The following is an 18,796-nucleotide window of genomic DNA, read 5'->3' as shown; positions in this document are numbered from 1 at the left end:
CTCAATAGCTATCGAATACCAAAATGAAGTATTTTTAATTGTTTTAAACATTCTTTCCAAATACCATTGTAATACCAAAATGAGGTATTAATAGCTGAACAATACCTAATTTTGGTATGATACCAAAATATGGTATGCATAAGTTATTGGGGAGTTATTTGTTCCTGCTCGGGTAACGTAATCGATTGGTCACTAGCTGGTCACTAGTCATTAGTTTTCAGCTCAAACGGGTGTTCGGTTCTTCAGATTCGTGCTTTTGAAAATTTGAGCTTTGGCTTCGATTCATCTTCACCTTAACAATTTTTTTCAGTTGGCTTATTTTCCTGACAAATAGAAAAGTGCTAAGTAAATGTACTAAGTTTAAAACCAGACAAAAATCCTGCAGAAGCTTCTAGCTATCGTCCAATCAGTTTGCTTTCCTCCATCAGTAAACTTTTTGAAAAGGTCATTTTGAACAGAATGATGGTCCACATCAACGAAAATTCAATTTTTGCCAATGAACACTGAACAGTTCGGATTCCGCCATGGACATTCGACCACTCATCAACTTTTACGTGTAACAAATTTGATCCGTTCCAACAAATCTGAAGGCTATTCTACTGGTCTTGCTCTTCTAGACATAGAAAAAGCATTCGACAGTGTTTGGCATGAAGGTTTGATCGTAAAATTAAAAAAAATTTCCAACATACATTGTTAGAATAATTCAAAGTTATCTGTCAAATCGTACATTTCAGGTTAATTATCAGAACTCCAGGTCTGAAAGACTTCCTGTAAGAGCTGGTGTTCTTCAAGGCAGCATTTTGCGACCAATATTATGCAATATATTCACATCTGACCTACCTGAGTTACCTCAGGGATGTCAAAAATCCACACAGGCCTTTCCGCCAAAGGACGAAGCCTGAATATCATCTGTAGTAGATTGCAAAAAAGTTTGGATATATTTTTTTATACTTGAAAAAATGGAAGTTTTCTCCTAATGCTTTCAAAGCTCAACTAATAATATTCCCACATTAACCCAATGCTCTTTATTTTAAACCTTCAATTAGATATGTTGTTGCAATGAGAGGGGTTCTAATAAATTAGTCAGATGAAGTTAAGTATCTAGTGCTCATGCTAGATAAAAATTTATTTTCAAAACCCACATTGAGTGCATTCAAGCCAAATGTAACAAATATATAAAATGTCTGTATCCACTTATTAACAGAAAATCGAACTTTTGTCTTAAGAGCAAGCTTTTGATTTCTTAACAAATTTTCAGGCCAGCCATGTTGTATGCTGTACCAATATGGACTAGCTGTTGTAATACCAGGAAAAAAGCTCTGCAGAGAATTCAAAATAAAATTTTGAAAATGATTCTGAAGCTTCCTCCCTGGTATACCGTCATGGTACCATTCACCGTGCATTTAAGAAAAATTTGCACTTCAAAAAATTATATAACTTTTCCAAATAATTTGAAGCGTATTAGAATACCACTACGTAGCGTACAATTATATAATAATTCAGGGAAAAATCTAAAACTAGTGATGCATAACTAAAAATTACTCAAATATTATATTTGAAAATCTCATGTTAAGGTCGCCTCGTACCGTTCTATGTCACCATTTACCGTGCACACTAGTGCACCATTCACCGTGCGTATAGATTTCGCCATGATTTAATTTTGTTTCTTGAAGAAACGTTGTTGATGGAGCAACTATGTTGCTAATAGTGAGCGCACTCATTTTTATGACTGTTCAAATCTTCATTTACAATAAAATTCATAAAAAGTTTAAAAATTGGTTAAATAATTATTTTTTCATTAAAATCGTTATAGGAGGTTTGACTGTATTGTCCAAATCATTCCATATTCACTCAAAAACTAAATATGAAGTAGTTTAATGACGATATAACAATATTCGAATATTACCGAATAATTTCATGTTAATTTCGATGAAATACATCTTACTTAGAGTATCCACAATAAAAACTTGTTGAAATTTTGAAAAAAATCATACCCTATCGTTAAAATGAAAAATGTGAATTTTTGGTGTTTCTACTAAGAGTGTTGAAAAATCTTATTATCGAACAGAATTCACATGATTTTTACTACATAAACTAGGTTTTTCAAAATGCTTTGTGACAAAAATTACTTCATTTCATCAGTTCTATCTTATTTTGCTGACAAAAAAATAATTTGTGAAAGTTGTATGAATATTCTGTAGGAATTTGTATACGTGCACGGTGAATGGAGGCCGCACGGTGACTGGTGACTTAACGGTAGTACCAATGAGTTACATAGAATATCCAATGTTGAAACATTGGAACAAATGTCAAATAAAATAATTAATAATTTCAGGCAAAACTCGTTACAATCTTCTATTGCCACGGTTAATGCGTTATATGTTTAGGTTAAATAAGGTTAAGTAAATTCAAAGCGTTTTTTTTTTCTTATAAGCAGGTGAAATCAACACACCTGTAAAAAACCGAACTGCTACGGCAAATGAAATGTAATATGTTGTTAACAAAATGTTAATAAAATCTTAAATTTGTTTTACCAAATTAGGATGAAAGTGTTGTCTAATAACACAGAACACCTAAATATAAGAAATGAATGTAATGTTTGGAATGATATTAATAAAGAAATTAAAATATGGTCGTACGGGACGTCATTACAATCACTCTATCCATTTGAAGAAGCAAATCTCAAGTACCACTTGATATATCGATAGGAAAAATTTATCTAATAATTCCATATATGTAGTGCACAACCCATAAAATTGTCAGCTTTATCGGATCACTTAAACTCGAGATTTTGATGAAAATAGTGAGAGCGAGACAAAAGATATGGAAAATAACATGGTTTTCCGTGTTACCTTAAATCAGTTTTGAGCTTCAACAAATTACTCGATTTTTGAAGCTGATTCATCTTCCCTTTGATCAAAATTAAACGTCATAAATGCGAGATATGCATGATGAAAAAAAGGAAGAATGTTAGCTGAAAAATGTCGATATCAATGGTACCGTTTTGACTCCTAATCCCAACACTTAAGGCCAACATTAGTGCATTTGACACTTTGCGCTACGTTCGATTTGTTGCCAAGGTCAGCAGTCATTTTATTTTTCATCATTCATCTGCTACCGTCACCTCTCACATATAGCACGAGTGGTAGAATGAATATCGATTAGCATGACACACATATAGTGAAAGCAGCGCTTATTACGAAAAATTACATAAACAAACGAAACCGTGACGTTTCCCAGCGTACAATGTTAAAAATAATGAAGATTACAAGTCATGTAAATTTCATTTATGCGATGTAAACATGGCATCATGTAAATTTAAGTTTGAAATCATGTAAACATGTGCTATGTATCATGTAATACCTCAGGATGCTGCAGGATTACATGACATATGATTGAAGTTTACGTTTATCATGTAAATATCCATGAAACTATCATGGTCAGCTGCATGACATTTTTCTTTCAGACATTCGTTTGATCGCAGCCGAATGTCAGGAAAAACGTGTCGACTACCGTGATTGTTAACAACACTGGCCAATAGTGAATTCAAATCACCTGTAAGGCATAAATTAACTGCTATTTATGGAAATCTCATTTTGGTCACATTTAACTGTTAGCTATTAGGTTTGCGTCTCATATTTCAAACGCCTTGAAGTTCCGAACAGCACGAATAAATCGTGTTCAAATGAATAATTTCTCAAGAAGATTTATCTCAGCTAGAATTACTGTTCTCGAACTAGAGAATTAATAAAACTACCTAATGAACTACAGGCAATGTGAACTTTGCTCATGCTCACGCGTTCAATAGCTAAGAACATGAACTCGAACAGATCATGAGCAAATACGTCTCTGCTGCTTTTGACTTCTTAGTTAGATAGAGAAGACTTATGGGCCTTTGAAGAGAGAAATATGGAATGACAGACTTTAATGGTCGGTTGAAATAACTGAAACCTGATACAGAGACACGACGAAATTTTGAAAATGCGAGGAAAAAAAAAGAACGCACGAGGTCCTGATTAAGAGTTGTCCCTAAGCCACGTGGTCAGATTTTGGTCAATTTTAGACCTCACCTTTCCGTCTTATGGTCTTCTGCCCAACACCATCTTCCTCCCCATGAGCACGAAAAATTATGCTTCACTCTTCCATTAGAGCCCATTACAAAATAAGATCGCAGATAGACAACGCGATATCAGGCCTAATGCAAAACGATTAATAAATCCCTACATATTTAAAAAATGTACGGGGTTTCTACATTTAATGCAAGATTTCAATACTCAACTGTATAAGAATTTATTGACTTTCATATAATCTTATTTCATATTCGGTTCGACCTAAAATCACCTGCTATTTATTTGTTCCGCCGTGTGGGGTGACATTGGGCCTAGGGGGTGACTTTGACCGCCTCTTTCGATGCATCTCATGGCTAGTAGCAACGCCGAAAAACTAATCTATGACCATGTGCTGGATATTTGTAACGTATTCTTGAAGCTTGATACATTGTTTTTATTATTCTGGCTTTAGATTGCTGTAAAAATATTGGCCCAAAGTCACCCTTATGGCCCAATGTCACCCCGCACGACGGTTCTTAAAAGGTCGCAAAATAAAATGGGAAATCAAATTTTCATTTTTCCTGATTCAAAATTTAATAAACCGCTTGTTGATTCTTAATTTCTGACAGATGAAAACTTTGCAAATAGACCACTGCGTTCAATAATCAATAATAAAATACCCAAAAAAAATGAATACCTACCTAAACGTCCAATAGATATCGAACGACATGACGTTGAGCCAAAAGAAGCTGACCATGAACCAAAAATACACCAAATAGCCGGACACCTTGCAGTGCAGACTGCTTCCCTCGAACAGACCCATCTGTACCAACGAAAGCACCGTGTATCCGGCGGCCAATCCCAGCACATAGCACATCAGTGATTTTCCGTGCATATTCCGCAACTCCGGGATGCAGGCGTAGACGAAGAATGTGACCAGCAGGAACGGCACCGACAGAAGCATTCCTGTGGGGATAGAAAAAAAGAAAACGAATAAACGACAAATAACATGCAATTCAGATACACTAATCATCATACTGATAACGGGGGTGGAAATTTAGCGAGCCACCCAACGACAGGGACGCCGACTATACAGTGACTGACGGAAACTATGAGTCCAAAAAGAATTAGTAGACGCAAAAACATGACACTACAGTGGCGGACTGAAATGCATCTGAACTCTCTTCCGATTATATTTTAGGTGGCTACGAGGGGTCCAAAATTGGCCTAACATTCCATTCAACGGATCCCGATGAGTTAGATTGTTGGTGTCTTTGGTAAAGTTGTCCAAGAGATCAAGTACTATCCGTTGATAAAAAAATTTCTGAATAAGATTCAGCCACTAAATGACGCTAGTCACAAATTTTATTCAATTTTTCATCTAGATAAGAAAGGATGTTTTACGAGAAATCATGGATAGCCATTTAATCCATATAGATGTTAGTAGAACATTATGTTTGCAACAGTGTCTTATGTTATTTTCACGCATTTTTTCATCACTACATGTTTGTATTTTACTTCCAATTCTTATTAAAATTGTTATGTTCTACAAATGCGCTTTTCATAAAATATAATAGTAAATTAGAATCATAGACTGAGAATCACAATGGTGACATGCTAGATGTGTAACAAAATTTTACCCAGACAACCAAAATGTACGCATAACGAAATCACCTGGAGGCCTTGTACGTGCAAAATTTCACTTATAAGATGTCGCGAAAAGGCCTTCTACGTACAAAAGTGGAGGCGATATGCGTGCATATATTATGTGATGATTAATAACATACAATGCGAGTGTATAAATATTCTCCCGAACTAACCTGTTATCTTATGTGACTTAACTTATGATAACAAATGTTGATTTGACAGCTGCTACGAATTGATTCGACTTACTTTGTACAAGTGTACGGGACGAAACAAAATGTACAAATGAACTCAGAAAAAAGTGTTTTATGCGAGGTAACTCATCAATTTGACGAGTTTATCCACGGTGCTTTGCGGGTTTGATGTAATTAGTATGAATAAACGAGTTTTAACGTGAACTTTCATGCGATTTCTGGTTGTCTGGGTAGAGAGGCAGTCTGAATGTTTTGTCCGCCACTGTACCTGGTAGCTAGTTCGCACCCGTTTTAGGTTTCCATCATTTTTCGGATACGCCCTGATGGCGCCATATATCACGCTGTGCATTGGCGGGCTTGTTTCGACTAATTGGCTTATCTATACGCGGTTTGCTGTTGAGCGGGATCCGGAATATGTATGTTAGCTCAAATGGTTATGCGCTATCGCGCTATCACATTTAGTACGAACACCCATATTGAAGACGATTAAACGCTCTGGTTAATGGTTTGACAAACAGCGCAGTGGCAATTTGATAGGTTTCTAATGTCGGATGATGACTGCTGACGACCAGTATTTGCATTGGGCTATGGATCGAATGCTATTTTCCGTTGGAGAAGGTTAATTATACGCATTTGGAGTGGTTTTATGAATAATCGAACTATCAGAGGGCATCATGCAGATTAGGAAAACCAATACGTGCTTATAATCAATCACATTTTAATAAGATTGAATTCATTAGCACTGTTGCTAAGTTCAAAACATAAGAAATTAAACTATAAAAAATGTTCCATGTTTCTCTTATACGCAATGCTAATAAATCAATTACAATGGTTGTTGAAATTTGACAAGAATGAAAATTGAGAAATGGAAAGTAAAGCATTGATTATTCCTGCCATCGTTTCTCAGGCTTTTTTATATCTCACACTAAGGTCACACATTTCATTTCACCGTAATAACAACAGATGAACAGTTCGTTAGAATAAATCATTATAATTCCGTCGAAATTTTATAGATTCCGGTGATTTATACCGAAAACTTTGAAATTTTACCGTAACCCTTAATTTATTTTTCCGTTCAGCTGTGCAGATTTTACCAAAACCCGCAAAATAATTTATGTGTGTAGAAAGACACATGCAGTCAAATAAACATTTCACCGTAGTCCAGATAGATAGATAATATATAGGTAATAGATTTCAGGTTTTGAAATGGAATTTTACACAACAAAAACTGACATCTACAAAGTTGTAGTAGTAAGGTCCTTTATAAGGTATTGTTTAACCTTTACAGTACTGGGTGCCAATATCGAAATTTGAAAATTCTGTAGCTTCGCAATCGTTTGATCGATTTTGATAAAATTTTCAGTAAAAAATCATGCATTAAAAATGTCCAATTTGGTGAACTTCCAAATTTGTTGGTGTACCTAGGGTATTTCGAAATGAAAATCAAACCTTATCAAATTGATCTGAATGGTGAATTTGCAAAGATAGCTCTAAGGTCATTAATGTGAAAAAGATCATAAAACACCAAGTTAAGAAGAAAGCTCTATTCCAGTTGGGTGGTAAGGATAAACATAAAAGGAAGCTTTTGAGAAGACTTATATTCAATTCTGTACGGAAGATCATGTTACTCAAGCCGTTACACGACAACTGTACAAGAGGTCTCAAAAGTGGCCATTTGAAATCCTATTGTAACCTGTCACCGAATGGCAGAAAAAGACCGATAACACTTCATAATTCATAACATAACATTCATTCACTTCTGGGTAGAATATCATGAATTTTGAGCCATCAAAAGGCATCAATGCACGATATTTTAGAACTGTTCTGTAACCCCTGTACTACTGTCTTCCAAGAAACTTCGGAATATCTTCCTAACGAGATCACCAATGATTAATGTCGATACGGATTCATAAACTAGAAGAGTTTTTTGAGAGCTTGTAAAGAATGGTGCGAAAATTTCGAGAAACATACAAGTTATCGCGATTTGAATATATTTTGCGGTAAAAAATGAAGCTGCTAGTAGAGCGGTTAACGGTTTTTGCAGGGTTTGGTGACAAAATGTAGAAAGACAAAACGTCGATTTCCAAAATGTCGAATGCCAAAACGTTGAAAGGGGTGATTGGGAGGGGGGGGAATTTCGTGGAAGAATGATTCTCGTCCGAAAGAACAAACTATTCGACGTTTTGGGAATTGACGTTTTGTACTTTCGATGTTTAGAGAGTCGACGTTTTGCCCGATATTTTGTTCCAAAGTCTTCCTACCAGAACCGATATCCGGTGACCATGTTCGATGAGCACAAAAGTTTCCAAATTGGAACAGGTGATGTTTTTGTTATAATTTTCGATATTAAGTATCCTTGGTACCCTAACAAACGAGAAGGACGAGATACCGGTCGAGCTTCTCAAGCACGGAAGTGAGCAGCTTTACCAATCGATCCACCGAGTACTTCTGAAGGTATGGGAGGACGAATAATTGCCCACCGGCTGGTTGGACGGCCTCATACGCCCAAACTACAAGAAAGAGTACAGACTGAAGTGTGCCAATTACAGAGGAATTACCCTGCTAAATTCGGCGTACAAAATTCTGTCGCGCATCCTGTTTAACAGACTGAGACCGCTCGGAGTCTTTCATCGGCGAATACCAAGCTGGTTTTCGTGAGGGCCGTTCGACAACGTTAGCTTGCGAATGATCCTAGATAAATCCCGGGAGTATAACTTGCAGACTCACCATCTACTTCTCCTTCTTGACATTTACATTCTCACTGGCACAGAGTCTGCTTCTCAGCGTAGTGTTCTTATGAGCACTTCCACAGTTATTAACTGAGAGCTTTATTTGCCAAAGCTGCCATTTTCGCATTCGTATATCGTGTGGCAGGTACGATTATACTCTATGCCCAGGGAAGTCAAGGAAAGGATCAAGGACCGGGGTTCGAACGCAGACACCTTCAGCATGGCTTTGCTTTGTAGCCGCGGACTCTAACCACTCGGCTAAGGAAGGCCACAGACTCACCATCTGTTTATTGATATCAAGGCGGCGTACGACTCAGTGAAAAGAAATGATTTTTGGCAGATAATGTCTGAACATGGTTTTTCGGCGAAACTAATTAGGCTGATACGTGCTACGCTGGATGTTTCGAAATCAAGTGTTCGGATCGCAGACGAGGTGTCAACCTCGTTTGTGACGTTAGACGGGTTGAAGCAGGGAGACGCACTTTCAAATTTACTGTTCAACATTGCACTCGAGGGTGCTATTAGGAGATCTGGCGTGCAGAGAAATTGCACTTTTATCACAAGGTCGTACATGCCCCTTGGCTTTGCGGACGATAGCCACTTTATTGGAATCGATCACAGGTAAGTGGAAAAGGCCTTCGTGTCTCTGATGAGGGAGACAGCGAGGATAGTCCTGACCATTAAATCAACCAAAACGAAGTACATAATTGCAGGTAGAGATAGAGTCAGGCGAGGTGGTGTAGGTGCTGAGGTAGTGTTTGGTGGGGGTTGTGTTTGAAGTTGTTGAAGAATTTGTTTACCTTGGAATACTTGTGACATGTGACAACGACGTTTCCCGCGAAGTGAAAAGACGTGTTGCGGCTGCGAACAGTGTCTTTTACGGACCACGTAACCAGCTTAGGTCCCGCAGCTTGCAAACGGAAACAAAATTCGCCCTACATAAAACACTGATTCTTCCGGTGGCTCTCTACGGGCACGAAGCGTGGACGTTGAAAGAGGCAGACCGGAAAGCTCTCGGTGTTTTCGAGCGTAAAGTGCTGCGGACAATACTCGGTGGGAAACTCGAAGATGGTTTGAGGCGCAGACGCATGAATCACGAGTTGTATCAAGTGTACAAAGATGCAAATATTATCAAGCGTGTAAAGTAGAGGTCGGCGGCTTCGGGGAAGACCACGAATACGCTGGCTGTACGCAGTGGAAGAGGACCTGGCGACCCTAAACGTTCGGGGCAACTGGAGAAGTTTTGCCCAAGACAGACGAAGATGGAGCTCTACAATACGCCTGGCAACGCCACGGAAAGCCACTCAGGGAGGGGGTAGTTTTTTTTTCAAAGAATCAACCACGTGGTTTTACTGGATCAAAGAAAATGTTGTTTTGGCATATAATAGTGTTTCTAGTTGAGTATTCATAAGCTGTGGGTTCATTCAAATATTACGTAACGCAAAATTTGTCAATTTTAGACCCCCTCCCACCCCCACGTAACCGTATTTGTATGGAAAATTTTAAATTTTTGTATCGACCGTAACACTATGTTTGACTCCACTCCTCCCCCTCTTGTGTTACGTAATATTTCACGGTCCCTGTGATCATTTACCTGTTTTTTTAAAGAAATCTCAACTAAACATAATTAATTGATAAATGATCTTAAAATTTCCCATATTCTGTCAGCATCCCAATTCTGTCAGCAGTCCTTAGCATTCACAAATAAGAAGCATTTCCAGTTATCATCACACTGTCCTATTTGGCCTAATTATTCGAATTCTTTATTGGCTAGCATATCTTTCTACGCAAATCTTAAATGTTTTTTTCCTATTCACTCACAGTTCTGAAACAAATTTAGAATTTTTGGCAATCCTCCAACAGCATGAGTATTCACCCACATTTCAGAAATCATACAATTTTTTTCCAATCTGCCTAGATGTTTTTCTAGATATCATGAATCATTCAGACAGTATCTCAGAATTTCATAATATTCTCGCATAATCTGTGATCTCGCCCTAAAACCATTGGTAACCGAATGTGTAGCTCCTTGTTTCTAAGCGAATGAATGGCACAGGATGAAAATTATCACGACTAAGAGATAGAGAAGGATCTTCTCTTCATCGTAGCATTGTTGAATAACGCGTAAACCCATTCGTTTGCTCAATAATAACAAGCTACACACTCGGTTACCAATGGCTTTTAGGGCGAGATCACAGGTTATACGAGTATTCTTCCCGGAAGTCCCGAACAAAGCTTAGAAATCAATAAATCACCTACTTGGCTCTTGTCCACAGTTGATCAGCAAGTGTTTTCTCATTTTATTTTGTATGGGGAAAGGCATCTAACTTCAAATTTCTCGTAAATGAAAGCAATCATCGAAAATTTTTTGGTAAGCATGATTTTTCCCGTTACCTTTAGCGATTTTTTATGCATGGACACTAGTGTGGGGCAAAATTTAGGTTCTCGCTCCACTTAACTTTTTGGATTGAATTTGAGTCCCATAATAACTGCGCAAAATTTCAGCTCGATTGGTGAAACTATATTTTAGTGCCAGCCGTTCAAAGTTTGTATGGGATTTACTATGGGAAAACCTACTCTTGCAATGAAAAATCAACAGAGGTCGTCTATTGCCTTCTATAAAAAAAATTAAACACAGACCTCAATTTAAATTTAAGAATAAAGATTGAAATTTAAAGATGAAGAATATTGAAGATTTTTTTTTTACAAAAAACTACTAATTGAAATTTAACACTTCACTTTTTGCAAAAAATAAAATACCAAAATCACTAGTAAGGCGAGCAAATACCTTTAAACTCTAATATATTGCTTATCTTGACAGATAGGCCTATTTCGTCTGCGACTTACAGACTTTGACATTCGAGCACTGGACACTGAAGAAGTCTGTAAGTCGCAGACGAAAGAGACCTATCTGTCAAGATAAGCAATATATTAGAGTTTAAAGGTATTTGCTCGCCTTACTAGTGATTTTAGTATTCAAGTTTTTGCAAAAAGTGAAATGTTAAAGTTCAATTAGCAGTTTTAAACATACTCTAATAATCCCTCCCCAAAATTTATTAAAAAAAGTGTATTTTTTCATATAATCATGTCCCAGGCTAAAGGACACTAGCGCATGTGGGTAACTATGTGGTAAGTAGCGAATCAGGCCATCCATGTAACCCATTGGGTAAATCTTCAATACATTCTTGTAAACGCTCCGGAAGAATTGCTTGAAGTATTTCAAGACGAATTTAAAGAGGAATACCTCGAGAAATTCTCAAAAATACCTCTATCGTAAATTACAAATTAAAAGGAGTATCTAACAATTTGTCCCAGAACATATGCAGGATTGGTCGTTGATATTTTTAAGAAATCATCCATTGGTTCATTCAGCTTTTCTAACGATTAAAAAAGTTTCTTGTAACTATAGTTACAGTTAGTTTCCCGAAATTTTCACTGTAGATATTCTCAATCACGTAACACGTGAGCCAGAATTTTTTGAGAGACATGCACAAGAATAAGTATGACGTTGATATAGTTTGTATGTGTGTTGAACAGATGATAAATAGTTTAATTTATTTTTCAAGTTTTCTGCTGATCTTGTTTTTGTTAAATCGTGGGTAGGACAATCCTTTGACTGTCCTACCCAGGTTTTTTTTGACGGTACAAGCTACCATTCAGCGTGCATTTTAAAAAATTCTGCGCTTCAAAAGATTATATCGTTTGTTTCAAAAAAATTAAATACCACTATGTAGCGTGCAATTATACCACAGTTCAGGGAAAAATCTAAAATTAAAGGATCTTAACAACAAATTACTCAAAATGTATGTTTATTAATGTCATGTTAAGGTCGCTTCGTACCGTTCTATGTCAGCATTTACCGTGCACGCTAGTGCACCATTCACCGTGCGTATAGTTTTCATTATGATTTAATTTCGTATCTTGAACAAACGTTGTTGGTGTAGTAACTATGTTACTAGTAGTGTGCACACTCATTTTTAAGGGTATTCAAATCTTAATTTAACAATAAGAGCCATAGAAAGTTGTATAAATGATTAAATCATTATTTTTTCATTAAAATTGTTATAGGAGTTTTGACTGTACTGTCCAACCATTTTATCTTCGCTCTAAAACTAAATATGGAGTAGTAAAATCACGACCTAACAAAAATCCAGCATTACCAAATAATTTTAAGCCTTTCACACTAATGCACGGTGATAGGAACCGTGAATATTGAAATGGACCCTTTTACCGTGCATTCGTGTTTCGACACACAATTAACATTCTAATTTGAATTAAATCTCATGGTATTTCGACGAAAAACATCTTGCTAGAAGTATCTTCAGCGAAATTATGAAAAATTTGATACTCTCACGTTAGAATGCGAATTGTGAATTTTTGACGTTTCTACTAAGAGTGTTAAAATATCCCATCATAAAACAGAATTTACACGATTTTGACTACATAAACTAAGTTTTTCATCATGCTTTGTGACAAGAACTACTTCATTTCATCAGTTTTATCTTATTTTGCGGATAAAAGAATAATTTGTGAAAATTATATGAATAGGGAGAGTGTACCAGTTATGGCCATAGTGGTTCCCTATTTGGCCATATGTGACATTTTGATAACTTTCACATTTGTAATCATTTTGAATGCTTTATCATTAAGAAATATCTTAAATCTAACTACTACAACACACACAAATTTTCAAAACTTGAAAACATAAAAGTTATCACGTATGGCGAAATAGGGAACCACTATGTCCATAACTGGTACACTTACCCTATTATGTAGGAATCTGTATATGTGCACCGTGAATGGAGGCCGCACGGTGCCTTAACGGTCCATGTCCTACCCGCTTCCCGCGCCATTGGTTAAGATAGGTAAAACCTGGGAGGGAGAAACCAATACAAAATTTATGTACGTCATAGTGAGCCGGGATTCCGCTGTCACGAACTGTCACTGTGAGCCCAGATCTCAAACATTGGACTAACATGGAAAAAGCGCGTAACTGATTAAAACACATTTTCGCATTTCATCAAAAGTGACAAAAATTGAATGAAAATCAATTCATGCACATAATGCAAGTAATGTCACGTGAGCACCTTTTAACTGATTGAATATAAATTATTGATAAACGCATGGTTTTACTTTTTCCAATGAAAATTAATATTTGGTGCATAGAAAACTGTGGCCCTTTTTCCATGTTTGTCAGGAAAGATCGAAAGTACACAACAAAAGAAAACTAGCGATTTTTCCCAAGCCTGCCTTGATTGTTGTTGGCAAGCTGGAATTATCTTGCAGTTCAAACAAACTTTTTTCTATATTTCGTGTGTAGTATCGGTGCCTCCCTCCCAGGGTAAAACTTTGCCTAAACTGAAATGCTTATAACTTTTTGAGAAATGGATGAAATTGGATGCAAGTGGAAGCATTCCACGGAAAACTTGGTGTAGTTTCAGTAATTTGATTGACCATGCATATTGGCCACAGGCCACCGAAGATGTTCCGGTTTTTCCGAAATCATGTCCAAATCATATTATTTATGTTGCTTGTATTGTTATGCGAAGTGAAGTTGTGTGGATGTTTACAATTTTCCTAGTAACTAGTATAAATTGGTCGGCGTTGAGTCAAAGTGCACCAAGTGACATTTTTTATATAATGAGAATAATGGGCTAAAAGTTTAATTCTTTGCAATTTTTAAACTTGTGAAAAATTTGGTTCAATATTTGCACACATCTTTGGGTCATTCGACGAAATGTCCCACATTCTTCGAAACCTTGTCCACCCATATTGAACTTCAATATTTTTGAAGGTCTATTTCGGAAGCATTTTTAGAATCATGGGCTATCATGGTGGCCGGGCACCAGGAACCTCGGTTCAGACAGACCGGACTAGATGATATTTTGCGTTCTAAAGTTACGTTAAGGACTTCGTCAGTTCTGATTTTTCTGATGCTATTTTGATACAGATGTATCAAACATATAAGTTCCTTTATTAGAGCTAATAATGCAAATATTTTGGTATTTCGAATGCCTGGGGTGCGCTTTAATGAAACCATCAAAATACACTTGGTTCATTCTGTCGGAACACCAAATATGATTGAAAATACAAGAATGACTGGCCATATTTTTTTGAAACTAGTTTCACGGAAATGGCCATATTTCGAAAGATTTGAAACGAATCTCAATGCATCCACCGACATTCAAATTTCATTTCGAAAAGATTTTTGATGGTGAGATTAGAACCTTCGGCTTGGTCGTGCTAAATAGCTGAGCGTCACTGGGGCCTGTTAATTTGTTAATATAAGAACTAGATAAAAAAATTCTTTTGAAAATAAAAAATGCTTTTAATTGAATGTTACTGTGTTATTTTTACTAGTGTATTATTTCATATTCATTATTTCATAAACAGATATAATGAATACAGTTTTTGGCTGAAGTTTTAGAGCTTCCACTGTTTTACCACAACGCTTTAGTTTTTATTTTACAGCTATCAACATGCTGCTGCCCATTAGAGTGATGCAAATTTTGAAATTTTCGCTCCCCTATGTTTAAACGACTTATATTATGGTAAATAGCACCCTCCCAAAGTTTGAAATGAATCGGAATAAATTTGACTGTGCACAGGCCATTTGAAGTTTATATGGAGATTACTATGGAAAACGCCATCCTTTTGTGTTCAGCCCTCTATCTCTTCGTCATGATGTTTTATGGAAAAGTGAACACAATCTTCTCATGTGAAATCCTTTCAGCTACAACTTTGCCGAAGACCACATTTTGATTGGACGTCAGGATAAATTGCTATTCATAATCATAAACTGGGTATGCATTTTGCATGCTCAACCAACTGCCCGGCAGGCAACAGTGGTGCTCCTGGCGGGTAGAATAGATCAAAGTAATCCAGGCTACTATGTTCTACAGCCAAAAAGCAGTGATGCTCTGAAAGTAATTGAATGATCATCTCAGCATGGTTCAGACTTTGTTATCAATAATAACAAATTTTTCTTACGTCCCATAAAAATGTGGTCTACGGCAAAGTTGTAGCTGGGAAGATTTCACATGAGAAGGGTTTGTTCACTTTTCCATAGATTATTAATTTTTAGCAGTTAAAGGACTGAACACAAAAGCTTTGTCTTTTCCATAGTAATTTCCATATAAACTTCAAATGGCGTGTGCACAACCAATTTTCTTCCAAATCACTTCAAATTTTGAGAGAATGAGTTTTATTATAATTGACACCGTTTAAGCATAGGGGAGCAAAAAATTCAAAATTTGCATCAGTCTACTGCCCATATCTGCAAATTTGTAATATTCGACAAAAGTAGGTATTGGGTAAATGAAATGGAAGTGTTAATTTTATGGCAAAATGGGAGGCAACTACAATTCACAAATACAACCAAGAACTCAAAAGTGCTTATTTGAGGCTGAAATTGTGTACAATTTATATAGCATACTGGGTGAATAGTCATAAAATAATTCTGATAGAAATTTCATTGCTACTACATTACGAGGCTCATGTAACTGTTATACGGTTATAATTACCGATGTAACAGAACAACTTCTAGAACAAGTTTCTAGAACAATCTCACAGATTTCAGTAAGTTGATCGAAAGTATGTATCATTTGATGACTCTCCCCGGTATTAACTCGAAATCGTAAAAAAATGTCGAAAATGACAAATATGCAATAATGGGCAGTGCTTAAATATATTCAAGAAACCATATTACTCTTATCTTCATCTCATGTTGGTATGGGACACATCATTTACTGTTGGTTGTTTATAACGAAAAATAGGAAACCAAACACTTCATACACATCTACCTATTCGATATTGTGACATCGAATGAAATTTTAATAGGGGCTATTTATGATCATTTCCCAAAAAGTGTGAATGCAAATTGGACACTTCGCCAATTTCCAGTTGGAGAAGGATGAACATTTACGAGCTGCTATTTATGACTGGTTGAAAACTCTGGCATGATACAGTGTGTTATTTTTGAAACTTTAAACTGTGTGCTTCTGTCTGTTCAGGATAGAAAATATATTTTGATTTATGTTCAATTTGGATGGCCGAATAAAGCAAATCCGCTCCAGAATCTAACTATACTTTGATTACTGCTAATGGAAATTCTATTTATCACTATTTGACTTAATTAGGTTTACTGATTTTCTGTATACGCTAGAAGAAACTGTGTGGGTTGATACTTTGTTTTATCGCTACCAGCAACCTATTATTGGAATCCAATATGACACAAACAATCGAACGCGACCCAGAAGATTTCAAAAATAGACATGACTAGTAGCTGGTAGTCGATTCCAAATAAAAGTGAATGAGTGGAAACCTTAGTTGAAACAGTATCGGATATCTTAGCTACAAAAACAACGTACAATAAAACCAACAGCGACCGTTTTATTACTAAGATAGTGGTTACTACCCTTGAACTTTAGGTGTTCAAATCTCATTTCTACACGAAAAAAAACATTCATGATATAACGATATTTCCATAGCAAGGCACATATGTTAGTGCAAATATATTTTTATTCTTCTACGCCAAATATTATTCAACAGCAAACACAATACATTTCTTCCTAGAGTCGATACGAAAGGATGAACCCAACAGTCCGCAACGATTCGACATCCAATGTCCATATCAATATAGGCAGTGCGACTAGCACCTAGTAAGAGCAACGGCAAAGGAATATCCAGTTTCATTAACTAAGAAAACATGCCATTTCACATGTGTCATAAAGCTAGTACAAACATATTCTGTCCATAACAAAAAACGAACAACAGTCCAAATCGTAATCGCCCACGTTGTCGGTTGTCGCTGGCTTTATCATAAAAGTGAACTATGCATCCGACGCCAAAAATCAAGTAGGGTAGAAGCACCGGTTTTGGCCGTAGCGATAATTGTAGCCACCGTCAAACACACCATCACTGAAAACATCTCTTCGTATTTTATCCAAAATCCATTTCGTAAAACAAGATTTCGTACATATAACGCTATTTTCATTCATTGTACGAATTATTTGTGCTTGACAGAATTTCGCGATTCAGTGACTTTATGAAATAATCGTAAGATGTACGATATACAATTCGTAGATGTGCGTTATCGTGTTGTTCGTATTACGAATTGTTTAGTATTACGAAACTGATCGTTTAATCTACGAAATCATTCGTTGTTTTCTGCAACGAAAGGTTTCGTAGACACATTTTGTAAAATACAACATGACACGACCGCAGCCGAGGGAGGTAAGAAGAAGCGCGTATAAATGTTCGTTCTGAATACGAAACAAACGAATTTCGATTACGAAATGTTTAGTACATTATAACAATCATTGTTTGTTTTGATTTCGAGCTTGAATCATATTACGAAGCTGGTTGCATACATTTTACGAAACTGTTTCGTTGCAGAAAACAACGAATAATTTCGTAGTTCAAACGAACGATTTCGTAATATAAAACAATATATATTTTCAGTGCAAATTGATTCTGCTGGCCTATGTTGACGAACGCGATTTTCAATGCAAAAATTATATTCATGTTCAGTTCCGATATTGTTCGTACTCAATATGGATTGGACGCTTATATTTGGCGTATTTGCAATACAGCTGGGCAACAAACGATGACTTTACCCTACGGCGGTATCAACCAATTACATACTTACCGATTGGATAGAGTGCATATTTGAACTCCTCTTGCGGCTCGAAGCAGACAAACGGTGTGACCGGCTGCGAGATATTGTTTTGCATAAGGCAAAACTGGTTCCTGGTAAGCAGTCTCGAGTCGTGAATGATACTGCCATTCTGAAATATGAGGAAAAAAGACAAGCTAAATTAAATGATAAGGAATATTTGGTCATATTGACACAGGTGATCAATGAATGGAAAAGGCTCAGTTTCTCAATGTGTTTTTATTTGCAGTAAAAGCTATATGACAAGCATCAACATCTTTATTGGGAAGCTCATGAATAAAATGTATAATTATTTAACATAATTGGAAGCTTTATGATCGACCCAGAATATAAAAAGATAATAAAAATCTCACAAATGGATGTAAATAGGATACTGTTACAACAAATGGGCATTGATTGGTGGCATGAGGCCTAAATTTGAATGTTCAGAAATACGAGAGAGTCGAAGAGAAACAGCACAATATGAGGCCACTAATGGTATTGAAGTAAGACTGACACTCAATG

General features: G+C 36.4%; 1 protein-coding gene across 6 annotated transcripts in view; it reads right to left on the bottom strand.

The window, feature by feature from the left end:
- LOC5574214 (G-protein coupled receptor Mth2) overlaps positions 1-18,796 on the bottom strand; it is a 127,118-nt gene that overhangs the window by 24,630 nt on the left and 83,692 nt on the right. For all 6 annotated transcript variants that reach the window (XR_002500204.1, XM_021843381.1, XM_021843377.1 and 3 more), the window contains exons 3-4: positions 18,266-18,404; positions 4,751-5,015 (exon numbers count right to left, since the gene is read on the bottom strand). Coding sequence is in view for 5 of the 6 variants with exons in the window: in XM_021843381.1 (XP_021699073.1) it covers positions 4,751-5,015; positions 18,266-18,404 (404 nt within the window). In the remaining variant the exon portion in view is untranslated. The remainder of the gene's footprint in view (positions 1-4,750; positions 5,016-18,265; positions 18,405-18,796) is intronic.

This window comes from Aedes aegypti, chromosome 2 (genome assembly GCF_002204515.2).
Source record: "Aedes aegypti strain LVP_AGWG chromosome 2, AaegL5.0 Primary Assembly, whole genome shotgun sequence".
In the NCBI taxonomy this organism is placed as follows: Eukaryota; Metazoa; Arthropoda; class Insecta; order Diptera; family Culicidae; genus Aedes; species Aedes aegypti.
This window is presented reverse-complemented; position numbering and strand designations above follow the sequence as displayed.